We start from the raw sequence: 16987 nt of genomic DNA, 5'->3' as shown, positions 1-16987 counted from the left end.
ATGGGATTCGTATCGGGCGAATCGGACGATCTGGGTGGCTGGATTATTCGCTCGAATTGTCCACAATGTTCTTCAAATCAACTGCGAACGGTTATGGTCCGATGACATGGCTCATTGTCATCCATCGAAACTCCATCGTTGTTTTTGAATATGAAACACGTGAATGACTGCCAATGATCACCAAGTAGTGAGTGACCGGTTCAGTTGGACCAGAAGACCGTGTACATTCCATGTAAACATAGTCCACACCACGATGGAGCCACCACCAGCTTGTACAGCGCCTTGTTAACAACAACTACGCGGGGTCTGCGCCACACTGGGGCCTACCATCAACATTTACGAACTTAAATAGGGACTCATCTTGCCAGATTACGGTTTTACAGTTGTCTGGGATCCAGCCGAAGTTGTCACGAGACCGGGAGAGATGCTGCACACTCGTTGTCGTGATGGTAGCAAAAGCACATGTCGCTCATCAGCCGCCATAGCTCAATAACACGAAATTTAGCACAACTTTACGAATAGATACGTTCGTCGTACGTCCCACGCTGATTCTGCGGGTATTGCACACAGTATTGCTTGTCTGTTAGCACTGACAACTCTATGCAAAAGCCGCTGCTTTCGGTCGTTAAGTGAAGCCGTCGGCCACTGCGTTATGCGAGACGAGAGGTCTGAAATTTGGTATTATTGGCACACTATTGACACTATGGATCTCAAAATAATGAATTCTCTAGCAATCTCCGAAATGTAAGGTCCTTAGCGTCTACCTCAAGCTACTACTACATGTTCAGAGACTCTTGATTCCCGTCGCGCGGACATAATCACGTAAGAAACCTTTTTACATGAATCACCTGAGTACTGTCGTTTTACACCTGGTGTACACGATACTACCGTTATCTGCATATGTGTATGTCGCTGTCCCACGACATTGTGACCTCAGTATGTAAGGAGGTAATGTTTGCATCGTGCGTCCTTCGGTGTTAGGATGACCGCGTACCAATCTAATGAACCACAGCAATGCAGAAATGAAAATTGACTCGTCTTTCACAACAACATGGGCAAAAAGGTTATACAACTTAACGTGCTGTTGCTGGCATGATGGCGAGAAACATTATCGTGGATGCAATGTCGTCAATTCAGAAAGATCTTACCTTCATCGCCGTGGAGTATCCCTTTGGTGGACATGTTAAGTGTAGAAGAAATTCGTCGAGGGACGGACAACATTTTTCAAAATCCAATGACGGACGTGGGAAGTGCTGAGCAAAAGAGCTTCCGCGCGCTCCGCAAGGAGCCTCTGAGCGTAGTCCATCCAGGGCAATGCTGTCATAATAATGAAACAGGCCGACTACGACATGAAGATCCAGTAGATGCCGGAGGAGGAACATACCAAAAGTTGCCATAGGATCCAACATCCAGAAAAACGAACAAGTTGGAGTTTGCCAAGCGGTCATCACTGAGCGAGAGTGTCTTCCAGAATCTCCTCCCTCAAGCTCTTCGATCAACTACTTTTTATGCCATGCCGAAAGTAAAAGGGAGACACCTCTCTGGCTCATCGTGAGCAAATTGGATCACCGGTTTACAGAGAAACATCCAAACACCCTCATTAGTCTGCATTGTGTTTGCCATATCGAGAATATGACCGACTTCAGCAACCAAATTAAATATCTGTACCATGGAGAAGGAGATATGATAACTCTGATGTGATCCCATTATTCAGAAGCTTTTTCATCAAAAAATCGATAGGATGGCCCTCCCTGTTCTTTGATGACACTTTTGTGGATTTATTTAAGCACACTCTGATGTAGTCGTATTTTTAGTATGGTCGAAGTTATATTGGCCTGAATAAAGTACCTGAATTATGTCACGTCAATGAATTTATTAAAGAAGCTGGTTTTAAGTTGTTTAGTAAAATGTTTTTGTTTGGTTGTTGTTATTACTGTTATTATTATTATTCATAGTTTTTGTCAGGTGCAAGTACTAATTTATCTAGTCCTACTAATTTATCTAGTTCCGCTGTTATTTAGCAATTGTTCATTTAATTGTTGCTAATCAACATACACGTCCGTACTCATTAAGTTTTAGAACCACAATAAAAGTCACAATCGTTGCAAATGTCGCTTACAGAACGTCTAGCGCTTATTTGCAGCTACAAATAACTTTTAGTGATACAAATTTTAAACCCATTCAACAAATGAAATGATGTTGCGCCTCCCAGTTTCAGTATCAGTTGAGGACCAATTGGATGAAAATCAGTGTGGGTTTAGGCCTCTTAGAGGTTGTCAGGACCAGATCTTTAGCTTACGGCAAATAATGGAGAAGTGTTATGAGTGGAACAGGGAATTGTATCTATGCTTTATAGATCTAGAAAAGGCATATGAACGGGTTCCTAGGAGGGAGTTATTGTCTGTTCTACGAGATTATGGAATAGGAGGCAAACTTTTGCAAGCAATTAAAGGTCTTTACATGGATAGTCAGGCAGCAGTTAGAGTTGACGGTAAATTGAGTTCATGGTTCAGAGTAGTTTCAGGGGTAAGACAAGGCTGCAACCTGTCTCCACTGTTGTTCATATTATTTATGGATCATATGTTGAAAACAATGGACTGGCTGGGTGAGATTAAGATATGTGAACACAAAATAAGCAGTCTTGCATATGCGGATGACTTAGTTGTGATGGCAGATTCGATTGAAAGTTTGCAAAGTAATATTTCAGAGCTAGATCAGAAATGTAAGGACTATGGTATGTAGATTAGCATCTCCAAAACGAAAGTAATGTCAGTGGGAAAGAAATATAAACGGATTGAGAGCCAAATAGGAGGAACAAAGTTAGAACAGGTGGACGGTTTCAAGTACTTAGGATGCATATTCTCACAGGATGGCAACATAGTGAAAGAACTGGAAGCGATGTGTAGCAAAGCTAATGCAGTGAGCGCTCAGCTACGATCTACTTTCTTCTGCAAGAAGGAAGTCAGTACCAAGACTAAGTTAACTGTCCACCGTTCAATCTTCAGACCAATTTTGTTGTATGGGAGCGAAAGCTGGGTGGATTCAGGTTACCTTATCAACAAGGTTGAGGTTACGGATATGAAAGTAGCTAGGATGATTGCAGGTACTAGTAGATGGGAACAATGGCAGGAGGGTGTCCATGATGAGGAAATCAAAGAAAAACTGGGAATGAACCCTACAGATTTAGCAGTCAGGGCGAACAGGCTTAGATGCTGGGGTCATGTTACACGCATGGGAGAAGCAAGGTTACCCAAGAGACTCATGGGTTCAGCAGTAGAGGGTAGGAGGAGTCGGGGCAGACCAAGGAGAAGGTACCTGGATTCGGTTAAGAATGATTTTGAAGTAATAGGTTTAACATCAGAAGAGGCAGCAATGTTAGCACTGAATAGGGGATCATGGAGGAATTTTATAAGGGGGCTATACTCCAGACTGAACGCTGAAAGGCATAATCAGTCTTAAATGATGACGATGATGATGAGAAGGATTGACACCAACGGAAGACGTGATCTGCTACAAGACGGACAGTGTCCCCTTGGGAGACCCTTCAGCTCTAATCATGATCAACATGTTAATGGAGTATTTTGAATAGATCACATGTGGTAAGCCTCTTGCATAGTCTTGTTGCCTTCAACGCTTCGTCGATGGAACATACAGAATGACAATTATTGAACTATACGAAAATCTCTTCAATTTCAACCTACTAAATTGTGATCTGAGCCAATATTTGCTCCTGAATACCCCTCACAGTCCAATATCTGATTTCGGAGTCTCTGTCTGATCATGATGTAAACTAACTGAAGTCTTCCCGTATCACCCAGCATTTTCCAAATATACATCCTCGTATTCTTGAACTGAATTTTCGCTATTACTAGCTTAAAATTATTACAGAACTCGGTTAAGTCTCTCCCCTATCTTATTCCTTGCTCCAAGCCCACACTTTTCTTCTACTCCTTCCACTAAAACTGCATTCCAGTCCTCCATGACTATTAGATTTTCATTTATCATTACGTACCGTATTACCCTTTCAGTATCTTCATATATTTTTTTATCTCTTCAACTTCAGCTTGAGACGTCGGCATGTATACCTGAACTATCGTTGTCGGTGTCGGCTTGCTGAAGATTCTGATAGGAATAACCCTATCACTGAACTGTTCATAGTAACACATTCTCTGCTCTACCTTGCTATTAGCAACGAATCCTACTCACGTTATACAATTTTCTGCTGTTTTTGATGTTACCCTATAATCATGCGACTAGAAATCCTTATCTTCTTTCCATTTCACTTCACTGCCCCCTACTACACCTAGATTGAGTCTTTGCATTTCCCTTTTCAGATTTTGTAGCTTTTCTACCACCAACAAGCTTCTGACATTCCATGTCTTTTATGTTTTAGTCGGTTATTCAATCTTTACATCATGGTTACTTCCCTCTTGGCAATTCCTTACCAGAGATCCGAACAGGGGAATATTCCGGAATCTTCTGCCAGTCGAGAGACAGTCACGACACTTTTTCAACTACACGCCGCATGTCCTGTGGATACACGTTACTTGTCTTTAATGCAGTGGTTTCCATTGCCTTCTGCATCCTCATGCCGCTGATCATTGCTGATTCTTCCTCTTTTAGGGGTAGTTTCCCACCCCTAGGGCAAGGAAGTGCCCTGAAATTTTGTACGCTCCTCCGCCCTCTTTGTCAATGCATTTGTCAGGATGAGGGTGACTTTTTATGCCGGAAGTCTTCGAGCGACAATGGTGACTATTAATAAAAATTTAAACAGTGTCGTGTTTCGAACCCTGGACTTAAGGTGTTTTGGTTGCTAATAAGAGAGACGCCATCCCGTTTTTTCAATTATTTATTGTTCGGAATTGCTTGTTATATTTGGTCGTAGTGGTCGTCAGATGACATCCGTTGAAGCTCGTTTTTGATTCAATCACTCATTTTTTTTATTACAGAGACCGGTCAGCTCTCTGACCGAAGACGCTGAGCTACCGTGCCGGCACCCTATACATCTTACACCAGTTTTTAGTTGGAAATTAGAGCATGAAACAGAAGGACTTGTCAAGGAGAATTAATTTTAGATTGTATTGTAAGTCTGCTTTTCTACCTATCAGACTTTTGTGTTACTGTGAAAATGATCAAAATTTTTTTGCTTCACATTGAACTACTTTGTGAGCCACTAACAGATTTGGTGATGACTAATAAAGGTCATTTTCCCTTCTAGTCTTGTAGGTATGGACCTCGCTGTCCGTCTTAAACTGCGATACATAATTTATGACGGATTTCGTAAGTGAATAATGCACTGTGACTGCGCAGTTAAAATGACTAGTTGCTTGAAAACGTCAGTGCGTAACCACTACATATTATTCTTGTAAAAATGGCTTCCAAAATAGAAGTTTTATTGCCAAGATCGCAGTTTATATTCATCCTGATACTAGTTTCAGCAACTTTATTGCCATCTTCTGATCATCGGATACGTGAATTATAAAGCCCTACTTGTGGCACATTGCCATCTGGCCATTGAATACATAGAGGTAAATTCGCAGAAGTGACTCTACCATGCATCACTAACTACATCAAAATTAAAACTATAACTGTATCAGCAAGGCACAGAGGTGTCAAATACACCAGAAGAGCGTATCCACTGCTGTATGGCTGCTAACAGGCACTGTTCTCAACATAAATTCATCTGGCAACAGTCAGTGTTGTCTATCTGATGTATTTGATACCTTCTGCGCCTTGCTAATATAGCTACGATTTTTATTTTGGTGTATTTAGTGTTGATTTGGAGTGTCTTTTCTGTGAGTTTACCTCCATGTTAGCAATAGTCGTATGACAATGTGCCACACCTAGGGACTTTACAATTCGTGATTCCGACGCACTGAAGATGGCAATGTGACTGTGTTGAAACCTGTAATCAGCATATGAATCAACTGTGGTTTGGGTAATAAAATTTGTATTTCGGAAGCTTTTTTTGCATTTATATAAAGGTCGCTCTTTTTCTGTCAATGTTAGGTAATTAGACATATTATTCTTACCGCTAGTGCAATCAATACATTTTTCTCGGTGAAAAATGGATGTCGACGGATTCTGGTATCAAGGATTGGAGCAGCAGCTTATGATATGCAACAGTAATTAATCTTTGCCTGCTCACATTCTTTTCCTGAAATCTCCATTTTATGGTACCAGTAATCAACAAATGAGGAAAAGGGAAGATTGACGTAAGAGACGATATGGTATTGTACAAAAATTTGCTTTAATGAGACGCCAGCAACACAGACGAGAAAGACATGGAGATTAGCGAGGTGGTGTTCAGCCGTGGATCAGTCCGCCGTGCACACCGCCAAGGTAGCCGTGGCCGTAGCCGTAGCCGTAGCCGATGGCGGGAGCGACGGCAGCGACGGCGGGGGCGGCGACGACGGCGGGGGCGGCGATCGCGGGGGCGGCCAGCACTCCGGCGCCCAGGACTCCGGCGCCCAGGAAGCCGCGCTTCTCGCGCTGCTGCTGCTGCTGGCAGGACACCGCAGCCACGCACACCGCCAGGACCAGGATCTGCGGGCAGGCAACGATCGCCGTCAGCTCGCCGCACACTGGCGTGTTCGTCACGTCAGTAATACACTGAAACTCCAAAGAAACTGGCATAGGAATGGGTATTCCAAAACAGAGATATGTAAACAGCCAGAATACGGCGCTGCGGTTGGCGATGCCTATGTAAGGCAACAAGGGTCTGGCTCAGTTATTAGATCGGTTACTGCTGCGAAAATGGCAGGTTATCAAGATTTAAGTGAGCTTGAACGTGATGTTATAGTCGGCGCACGAGCTGTGGGACACAACATCTCCGAGGCAGCGATGAAGTGGGGATTTTACCGTACGACCATTTCAAGAATGTACTGTGAGTATCAGGAATCAGGTAAAATGTCAAATCTCTGACATCGCTTAGCCGGAAAAAGATCCTGCACGAACAGGACCAATGACGACTGAAAAGAATCATTGAACGTGACAGAAGTGCAATCTTTCCGCAAATCGCTGCAGCTTTCAATGCTGGGCCATCAACAAATGTCTGCGTGCGAACCATTCAACGAAACATCATCGGTACGGGCTTTCGGAGCCGAAGGCCCACTCGTGTGTCCTTGATGACTGCACGACACAAAGCTCTACGCCGGGCCTGGGCCCGTCAACACCGACGTTGTACTGTTGATGAATGGAAACATTCTGTCAGGTCGGACGAGTCTCGATTCAAATTGTATCGAGCGGATGGATATGTACGGATAAGGAGACAACCTCATGAATCCATGGACCCTGCATGTCAGTAGAGGACTGTTAAAGCTGGTGGATGCTCGGTAATGGTGTGATATGTGACCACTGATACATCTAGATACGAGTCTGACAGGTGGCCTGTCTAATCACCTGAATACATTCGTATCCATTGTGCATTCCGACGGACTTGGGCAATTCCAGCATGACACTGCACACTTACAGACTTGTTAAAGAGTAGCTCCAGGAACACTCTTCTGAGTTTAAGCGTTTCCGCTGGCCACTAAACTCCCAAGACATGAACAGTATTTAGCATATCTGGATACGCTACAACGTGCTGTTCGGAAGAGATGTCATCCCCATCGTGTCTTACGGATTTATGGCCAGCCCTGCAGGATTCATAGTGTCAGTTCTCTCCAGCACTACTTCAGACATTATTGCAGCCCATGCCACGTCGTGTTGCGTCACTTCTGCGTGCTCGCGGGGGCCCTACACGATATTGGGCATGTGTACCAGTTTCTTTGGTTCTTTAGTGTATGACGCCGCTGACCTGTGCAAGTTGTCGCTGCGGGTGCCTCGCTGTTTGTAGCAAGCAGCTTCAAAGTTTCCTATTACACAGCTGTTTTAATATTTAATTGGCTATTTGTGCAGTTAAAATCGTTTCGTGTATTAAATTTTTTCCTGCAAATCTGTATCTACCATCGATCCCAAACAACTTAGTTATCTTTGTGTCAGCCTTGCCGGCCAATCAACTCAAGCTTGTCTTGCTGAGTACGCTCGAGCATAGAAGGTATTCTCAAGTTCTGCCGCACTGGAAGTCCGTCGTGTTTCCGGTTTTGAGGCTGCTGGTTGCTGTTTCGCTGTATGGTGAGGTGATAATATGTAGCCTAACTGTACCCAAGCTGGGTTCACTTGCAATACGATTCTGCTAGTACCATGATTCGCTGTAAAAGTATGGTTCGTATGCAAGTGTTTCCTTGACTTGCATCGTGAAGTCACTGTAACATGGACTGGAAATATGTTTCACATGTGGATTCTAATTCTTTGTGTCTTTGTGAGGAGCGTATGTTTCGCGGTTCGATACAGAATCTGCTTGCAAAAACTTTATCCCCATTGTAGTATAATTTTATCACGCTCCTTATCAATGAACCTTTGTAAGCACTTTTCGACTTGTAACGACTAAATCTTTTTTAGTCTATTATTTACTGGAATTCTGTGTGCCACATGCTTCCTGAGCATTTATATGACACGAAAGAAAGTGACTGAATCACTTCCTCCGAATCAGTTACGGTATGTGGATTTAGATTCAAATCATCTTTCGAATCAGTTTCCCGGACACTCATCTTTCTATTTAGGCGAATTACGCCGACTAGCACTCAGTAAGTGGAATAATATAACTTGATATGGTACGCATTAATTTCCTTTATCAGCTGATAAAAGGTGGGAATTTAAGGAGATGGGAGAGCGTAAGGGAACAAGTGGCAGGAATGGAGGAAAGAAATACAGTAGAAGAAGAATGGGTAGCTTTCAGGGATGTAGTAGTGAAGGCAGCAGAGGACAAGTAGGTAAAAAGACGAGGGCTAGTAGAAATCCTTGTGTAACAGAAGAAATATTGAATTTAATTGATGAAAGGAGAAAATATAAAAATGCAGTAAATGAAGCAGGCAAAAAGGAATACAAACGTCTCAAAAATGAGATCGACAGGAAGTGCAAAATGGCTAAGCAGGGATGGCTAGAGGATAAATGTAAGGATCTAGATGCTTATCTCACTAGGGGTAAGATAGATACTGTCTACAGGAAAATTAAAGAGACCTTTGGAGAGAAGAGAACCACTTGTATGAATATCAAGAGCTCAGATGGAAACCCAGTTCTAAGCAAAGAAGGGAAAGCAGAAAGGTGGAAGGAGTATATAGAGGGAATATACAAGGACGATGTACTTGAGGACAATATTATGGAAAAGGAAGAGGATGTAGATGAAGATGAAATGGGAGATATGATACCGCGTAAAGAGTTCGACAGGGCACTGAAAGATCTGAGTCCAAACAAGGCCCCGGGAGTAGACAACATTCCATTAGAACTACTGACGGCCTTGGGAGAGCCAGACCTAACAAAACTCTACCATCTGGTGAACAAGACGTATGAGATAGGCGAAACACCCTCGGACTTCAAGAAGAATATAATAATCCCAATCCCAAAGAAAGCAGGTGTTAACAGATGTGAAAATTACCGAACTATCAATTTAATAAGTCACGGCTGCAAAGTACTAATGCGAATTCTTTACAGACGAATGGAAAAACTAGTTGAAGCCGACCTCGGGGAAGATCAGTTTGGATTCCGTAGAAATATTGGAACACGTGAGGCAATACTGACCCTACGGCTTATCTTAGAAGCTAGATTAAGGAAAGGCAAACCTACGTTTCTAGCATTTGTAGACTTAGAGAAACCTTTAGACAATGTTGACTGGAATACTCTCTTTCAAATTCTTAAGGTGGGAGCGTTAAAATACAGGGAGCGAAAGGCTATTTACAATTTGTACAGCAACCAGATGGCAGTTATAAGAGTCGAGGGGTATGAAAGGGAACCAGTGGTTGGGAAGGGAGTGAGACAAGGTTGTAGCCTCTCCCCGATGTTATTCAATCTGTATATTGAGCAAGCAATAAAGGAAACAAAAGAAAAATTCGGAGTAGGTATTTAAATCCACGGAGAAGGTTCGCCGATGACATTGTAATTCTGTCAGAGACAGCAAAGGACTTGGAAGAGTAGTTGAACGGAATGGATGGTGTCTTGAAGGGAGGATATAAGATGAACATCAACAAAAGCAAAACGAGGATAATAGAATGTAGTCGAATTAAGTCGGGTGATGTTGAGGGAATTAGATTAGGAAATGAGACACTTAATGTAGTAAAGGAGTTTTGCTATTTTGGGAGCAAAATAACTGATGATGGTCGAAGCAGAGAGGATATAAAATGTAGACTGGCAATGGGAAGGGAAGCGTTTCTGAAGAAGAGAAATTTGTTAACATCGAATATAGATTTAAATGTCAGGAAGTCTTTTCTGAAAGAATTTGTATGGAGTGTAGCCATGTATAGAAGTGAAACGTGGACGATAAATAGTTTAGACAAGAATAGAATAGAAGCTTTCGAAATGTGGTGCTACAGAAGTATGCTGAAGATTAGATGGGTAGATCACATAACTAATGAGGTGGTGTTGAATAGGATTGGGGAGAAGAGAAGTTTGTGGCACAACTTGACTAGAAGAAGGGATCAGTTGTTAGGACATGTTCTGAGGCATCAAGGGATCACAAATATGGTATTGGAGGACAGGGTAGAGGGTAAAAATCGTAGAGGGAGACCAAGAGATGAATACACTAAGCAGATTCAGAAGGATGTAGGCTGCAGTAGGTACTGGGAGATGAAGAAGCTTGCACAGGATAGAGTAGCATGGAGAGCTGGATCAAACCAGTCTCAGGACTGTAGACCACAACAACAACAACAACAACTGATAAAATCATCAGGGATTTCTTACTGCAAATAATGTCAACAAGAGTAGTAATCACTACGAGTATTATATTTCGCACTTCTTTGGTGTTTTCAGCAAAAAGTTAGGTGTAGGAGTTGACGTAGGTGCCAGAGACATTGTTCTTTATTCTGTACGAAATGTGACTGTTTGATGACTAGTATCTGTGTGTTTATTACACACTCTGTCCTCATGCCAACTGTATTGCACGGCGTTACAAGCAACTTTGTTTTACACATTAGTATGTTTGGTAAGATTTTTTGTGAGATATTTGACTATGTTGACTTAAATTCAGTTTCCTTTTATTACGATGATTGTAAATTGTTGCACGAGAAGCAGTTCACTGCTAGGTAATTTTCCACAAACTCTATGTAGTCCTACCAAATTGCTAATTTGATTGATGGGTCTAAACACCGTATTTAATATGGATTTCTCTCTAAATTCAGGGTATGTCCAAACTCACTTCTAGAGGGCATGCGTCTTTAAAACCTAGCAGGAACCTTATAATTTGACGACCTGCCAGGAATCTAACCTGGAAATTTATCAAACTGTCGCTGTATTTCTCCATTACGGACGTCCTCAGTGCAATTGTATGGCCGACTATCCGGCAACCATTGGTGTTACGAAAATCAGGGATCGATTTTCAGCAGTGAAACTGTGTGGTGTCTGATCTGCTGTGTGTAAGTACTGGCTGCCAAGTCGGGTATCGTCTGGGACCACTTACAGTGGGCTATCAGCCTGTCGCCTGGACAAGCACCATCACTCTTCTGCTATTTCCTAGTGCAGCGTACGTCATTCTACAGGTCCGCCCAGTTCATGGTCCAACAGTAGCTCTGATGGGCCGAAGGTTGAACTGAGACTTTTCCAGCCACCAGACAGGTGCTGCCAACCAAAAGTTAAGATTAGGGTTTCTTTTTTTTAATAGATGTAATTTTCTTAGTCCGTCATAACGATTGCGAATGACCTATGGCCTGTGGAAGGGAGCCTGCAGAGTAGAAAGGTATTGTGAGCTGACAGAAATCGACAAGAAAGCTTGAGACAACAGAGTGTGATAATATAATATACAGTATATGCTTCGTTCCTTGAAGTATTATTTAGTTTATTTTAAATATTTTACTCGACTGTATTTTTAGATGTTTAAGATAGGATCATGGTGGGGTGAAAAACTAACAACAGTAATAACTGACAAATGAAGCCATAAATGTGTGAAAAGTCGCCGTTTGCGTCTGATGAACGTATTAACAACCATCGATTGAGGAAATTTGTGAGGGATGGGGTAGTTGAAAAATGTTATATTAATAAGGAATATTATGAGAGAAAAATTTAATAATGTCTTTTATTTGGCTGCAGAGCTCATTATACGAGGTGTGTTCAAAATAATCATTTTTTTGGAAACAATATTTTTGTTTGGTTTGCATTAAATTATCTCCTTGAAATTAGTCCCCATTACATGTTACGTACTTATGCCAGTGCTTCTTCCCATCCCCGAAACACTTATGGAATTCGATCTTTGAGATAGACTTAGTTCTTTCAGCGAGGTGCTTTTAACTCATCTAAACTTGTAAAATGGCGGACCTTTCAGGTTCTCTTTATTTTTGGAAATAGAAAATGTCCCACGGGGGTATATCTGGTGACTACGGACGCTAGGGCACCATTACAGAGTTGATTTTCGCCAAATGTTCACGAACAAGCAATGAAGTGTGGGCAGGTGCATTACTATTGCACAAAAGCCATGAATTGTTTCGCCAATAATCCGGGAGGTTTTTCGGATTGCTTCCTGCATACGGCGTTGAGATTGTGGGCAGTACTCCTCATTGACCGTCCGACCCAAGTCAAGAACTCATGATGCGCCATGCTGTTAAAATCGAAGTACACGGTGGGCAAAAACTTCATATTCGACAGCTCTTGACGAGATTTTTTCGGTCTCGGCGATCCAGAATACCTTCACTCGGATGATTGATCCTTAGCTTCGACGGCTTACCCAAACGCCTATCTTTCATCACTTGTTATGGTACGTTTCAGTAGTTCAGCATGGTTCATGAGTTTATTTAGCGACTCCTGTGCAACTCGTCACTGTTTTTGCTCGAAATTCGACACCTTTGGCAGAGATGTTGCTATCACACGTTTAAGACCAAAACCAACCGAGAAGTTTCATGGCATGAGCCAACAGATATGTCAACATCATCAGTAGCTTCTTTGGCTGTGATTCGGCGTTCATCCATAATCAGTTCTTTCACGTTTTCGACGTTTTCATTGGTTGTTGATGTGCTAGGGTGTCTAGAAGGATCCTCATCTTCAACTTCTTCTCGCCCATCTGTGAAACTCTAATATCACTCTGAAAACCTTGTTATGCTCATAGCAGAGTCACCAAAAGCAATAGTCATAATTTTCATAACTTTGTTACAATTTATTCCATATAATAGAAAAATTTAATGCTAATTCCCTGATACGGTATTAAAACAAATCAATAATGACCAGTTGTACGCAAACACATGTACCTTCTTGACAGATGACGGCTGTCTGAACATCTAGTAGTATGGCTATAGTGTACATATACATTTCAGACATGTTTACCAAAACAACAACGAAAAATCGCGCTCATTTTGGGCTAATACAACCCGCGAAATTAAGACTCTCCCGATACTTTTCGAACACATCTTGTAAATCAATGTTATTGATATAATTGATAATATATCTGAGTAATATAACATTGTTTCAGGTAACTCCGACGTGAACATAATGGATTCTGCTGTTGATATTGCTCAACTGCTAAAATATTTTATTATCCAACCACAGCAGAATATGTGGGGGAGTATTCTTCTTATGCCACTAAACTGATTTTTCCAGCTTCTGCCTTTCACAAGCGCTGTCACTGCGCCGTTTTGTTCAGTTACAAATAGAAAACTGTCTATAATGATGGAGTTCGGCCACGGAGTTTTGCGTGCTTGAACAAAATACCAGCGCAGATTGGCGCAGGTGCCAAACGCTCGCGTTACTTTGTAGTGGATCAGAAATTACCCTGAATTTGTTAAGTGCTTTTCGTAAAATTCGTGTTGAGGAGGGTCTGAGCCAGAATTACAGCTTATTGCTGTTCGAATTTTGTGTCAGAGAACTTGTGAGGGAACCGAAAGAAAATTTTGCAAGAGGGACAAAAGTATAAGAAAATAATTATCCAAGGTTAAGAGACAGTCAGCCGTTTCTGACAATAGGACAATAGGCAAATAGGACTGCTAGTTGCTCCTGTAGCAAAACGGACAGCGGACTAGCTCGCGTGACAGGGAGGTCAACCGGAGCAGGGTAGAATCCTGTGAGGCGTACTAGTGATTGTGAGTGACACACCGGCATTACTGTCATTTTTTTCTCTTGGTGGTTTCACACGCTCGTTTAGGCAAATACTGGGCTGGGTCTTAACTTCCGCCTCAGGTAATACGATACACAGACAGTTAAAATACATTGACATGCAAAGAAATTTTCCACAATTCGGACACAAATGAGGCGCACGACTCCCGTGCCTTAGGTTAACGTCATGGTTGTGGCTTCGGGAAGGGCATACGCCCAATAAATTAAACAAGAATGTAAAGTTTGCTAATTTCTGAAAAAGATCACCCCGTCGAAGCTGGGATAAACGCTGGGGGAAAGAAAAGAGTGGGACGGCTATAATAGTACAGAATAAATTAAAGGAGAAAGAAGACAAAGAGAGAAAGAGGGAGAAATATTGAAAAGAAAAATGGTTATACCAGTATCTGAAGGTACTGATTTTTTTTATAGGGAGCAAGATTACACAGACGGGCGAAGTAAGATAGATATTGGAAATAGAACATAAAGACGAAGAAACGATTCATGACCAGGATAGCTTTGCTCATGTCTAATCATACAGCGAACTTATTAAGAAAGTATTGTCAAGTCTGCTCTATTGTGCCGGCCGCGGCGATCTAGCGGTTCTAGGCGCTCAGTCAGGAACCGCGCGACTGATACGGTCGCAGGTTCGAATCCTGCCTCGTGCATGGATGTGTGTGATGTCCTTAGGTTAGTTAGGTTTAAGTAGTTCTAAGTTCTAGGGGACTTATGACCACAGATGTTGAGTCCCATAGTGCTCAGAGCCATTTGAACCATTTTTTTGCTCTATTGTCTCAGCAACGTACACTGTCCCCCAATTCTGTCTTCGACCTTAATGCTCTAGCCTTCACAACATGTCAACATGGCAGAAACCCACTTTTACATCAGAGCAAAGTCTATTCTCTACCACGCATCGTTCAACCACCGACTTGAAGTCCTTCTCAGTACCAGGAACCAGACTCTAAAGTAACCTCCTGCCTTACATTAGAGAACTGAGAAACGTCTCCAGCTTGAGGAGACAGCCCAAGAAACATCTACTGAAGCAATAACAAGGATTACCGTTGTACTTTTGCGCTCTCATTACAGTTGTACATCCTTCTTTCCACCCAGATAATCTTTATCTCCCGATATTCTTAGTTTTTGCAGTCTCCTTAAACTTCTTTTCCGCAGAACTCGAAGGCTCAGGAACCATGTATTCTGTACACCTGTACCATTGTTATTATAGCGGTTATTATTATTGTTATTTCCATTATTATTAATACTATTACTACAGGTAGTAGCAGCAACAGCAGTAGTAGAAGTTCTGCCAGTGTTAAATTTATTTAGTATTATTTACTCACAGTGTAATTATAGACACTCAAATCAATTTAATACTCGTTTTGGTTTATAAATTGATATTTCTTAAGTAACTAGATGCCGTAAAGCTACTGTAAGTGTAAGATCTTGGTCCGATATAAGATACCAGGTCCGAAACAGATCAGGTTAAATTAGTAAATACATAAATAAAAATAAATATGGAACTCAGTTTTATAAGATATTGAAACATGAATCAGAGGAAATTCATAGTAGAAACTGGAGTCATGCGATGATATACTTTAATGATGTGGCACTATGCGTTATTGTTTAAATTAAGAGATAATATGTGAAAAGAATAGGTATTAGAGAGAAGAAATAGAGAGAAAAGCCTGTAGAATATCTCCTACGGCTGCCATCCATAGTTGTTTGGCTACTGATAGAGGCAACTGAGGCGATAAACTCTAATAGCAATCCTCGGCGGAAGGCAAGCTATGTCGCCAAGAATCTCAAAGAGAGTGAATATTTCCGTTCTTACAAGAGATTTAAGCTGACGAGCGACTGAGGTGTATCAAACTGAATAGGTTAAGTGAAATTTTCACGTAAATGAAAGATAGCAACATCAACGGAAATGCGGCAATTTCAAACAGCAGAGCTTACTGCCCTAGTTACGTAGCTGTTATCCAGGAACGAATATTGAGTTAGATTAGTGGAATAATTTGATCTCCTTTTAATGACGAAAATGATTGGTACACTCTTAGAATTTATTTCATTACTTTCTTTTCTTTTGCTTCTCCTTCGCAATACATTTAAAAGGCTTCTTTTACAACTAATTTGACACTCATCGATAATGTCAACCACAATCGATAAAGGAAGTTGAAAGTATGGAAGTGTTCTTCAAGAGATCCGTATGATCTTTCATGCACCTTAACTGGGAAGAGTTTCTTGTTCACTCAGTTGATCGCCTAACTACATAGAGAGGATTTACACGGCGTAGCGATTGCAAACTCTGAGACCTTCGGAGTTTTAGTTCTCGCTCAACCATTCTGTTGTATTTTTAATTTTTTCCTCCTTTGGTATAATCATTTTTGGTTCCTACAGGACAGCCATTTAGTTCCGCTCCTAACACTATGCGACAAAGATCTCGGTCGCTTCCGACAACGCCGGAGGCAGAACATTGATTGGTGCCTACGTTTCCGACAACCGTAACTGATGTTTACAGGAAGGGTTGGCCAGCAGCTACTTACCAAGAACTTCATGTTGCTGAGCAGAGGGTTGCTGGCTGTCTGTTCGACTGTGCCTCAGACGGCGAGCTGCCGCCTTATATACTGACCGGACACATGGGCGGTGGTCGCCGCCTCAGCAGGTGGCCTTCCGGAGCGGTCTCCTAGAACTGGTCTACGTCTAGGACGCGTATGTCACACTGTGAGAAATGCTGCAGTTTTCCTTTCACCCGGGAGAATGCAAGCAAGTTTTACCTGACTTATTGTTAAATATTTAATAGCCTCCAGCTATTGGCAGGCTCCGGCCTGTTGCGAGGTTAGGGAAGCAGACAGGTTCACAAAGGAAGTGTCTCTCTAAATAACCCGCTGCA

The 16987-nt window shown here is 42.0% G+C and overlaps 1 protein-coding gene across 1 annotated transcript; it reads right to left on the bottom strand.

Annotated features, from left to right (window-relative positions):
• Positions 1-6228: 6228 nt before the first annotated feature.
• Positions 6229-16678, bottom strand: LOC126235682 (cuticle protein 65-like). The gene is made up of 2 exons (XM_049944421.1): positions 16641-16678; positions 6229-6546 (listed from the first exon to the last, which is right to left on the bottom strand). Exons 1-2 carry the CDS (start codon positions 16650-16652, stop codon positions 6307-6309), a joined length of 252 nt encoding a protein of 83 aa, XP_049800378.1. The 5' UTR covers positions 16653-16678; the 3' UTR covers positions 6229-6306.
• Positions 16679-16987: the final 309 nt, after the last annotated feature.

This window comes from Schistocerca nitens, chromosome 1 (genome assembly GCF_023898315.1).
Source record: "Schistocerca nitens isolate TAMUIC-IGC-003100 chromosome 1, iqSchNite1.1, whole genome shotgun sequence".
NCBI lineage: Eukaryota > Metazoa > Arthropoda > Insecta > Orthoptera > Acrididae > Schistocerca > Schistocerca nitens.
The sequence above is the reverse complement of the archived record's forward strand: the minus strand, read 5'-3'. Positions and strand labels throughout refer to the sequence as shown.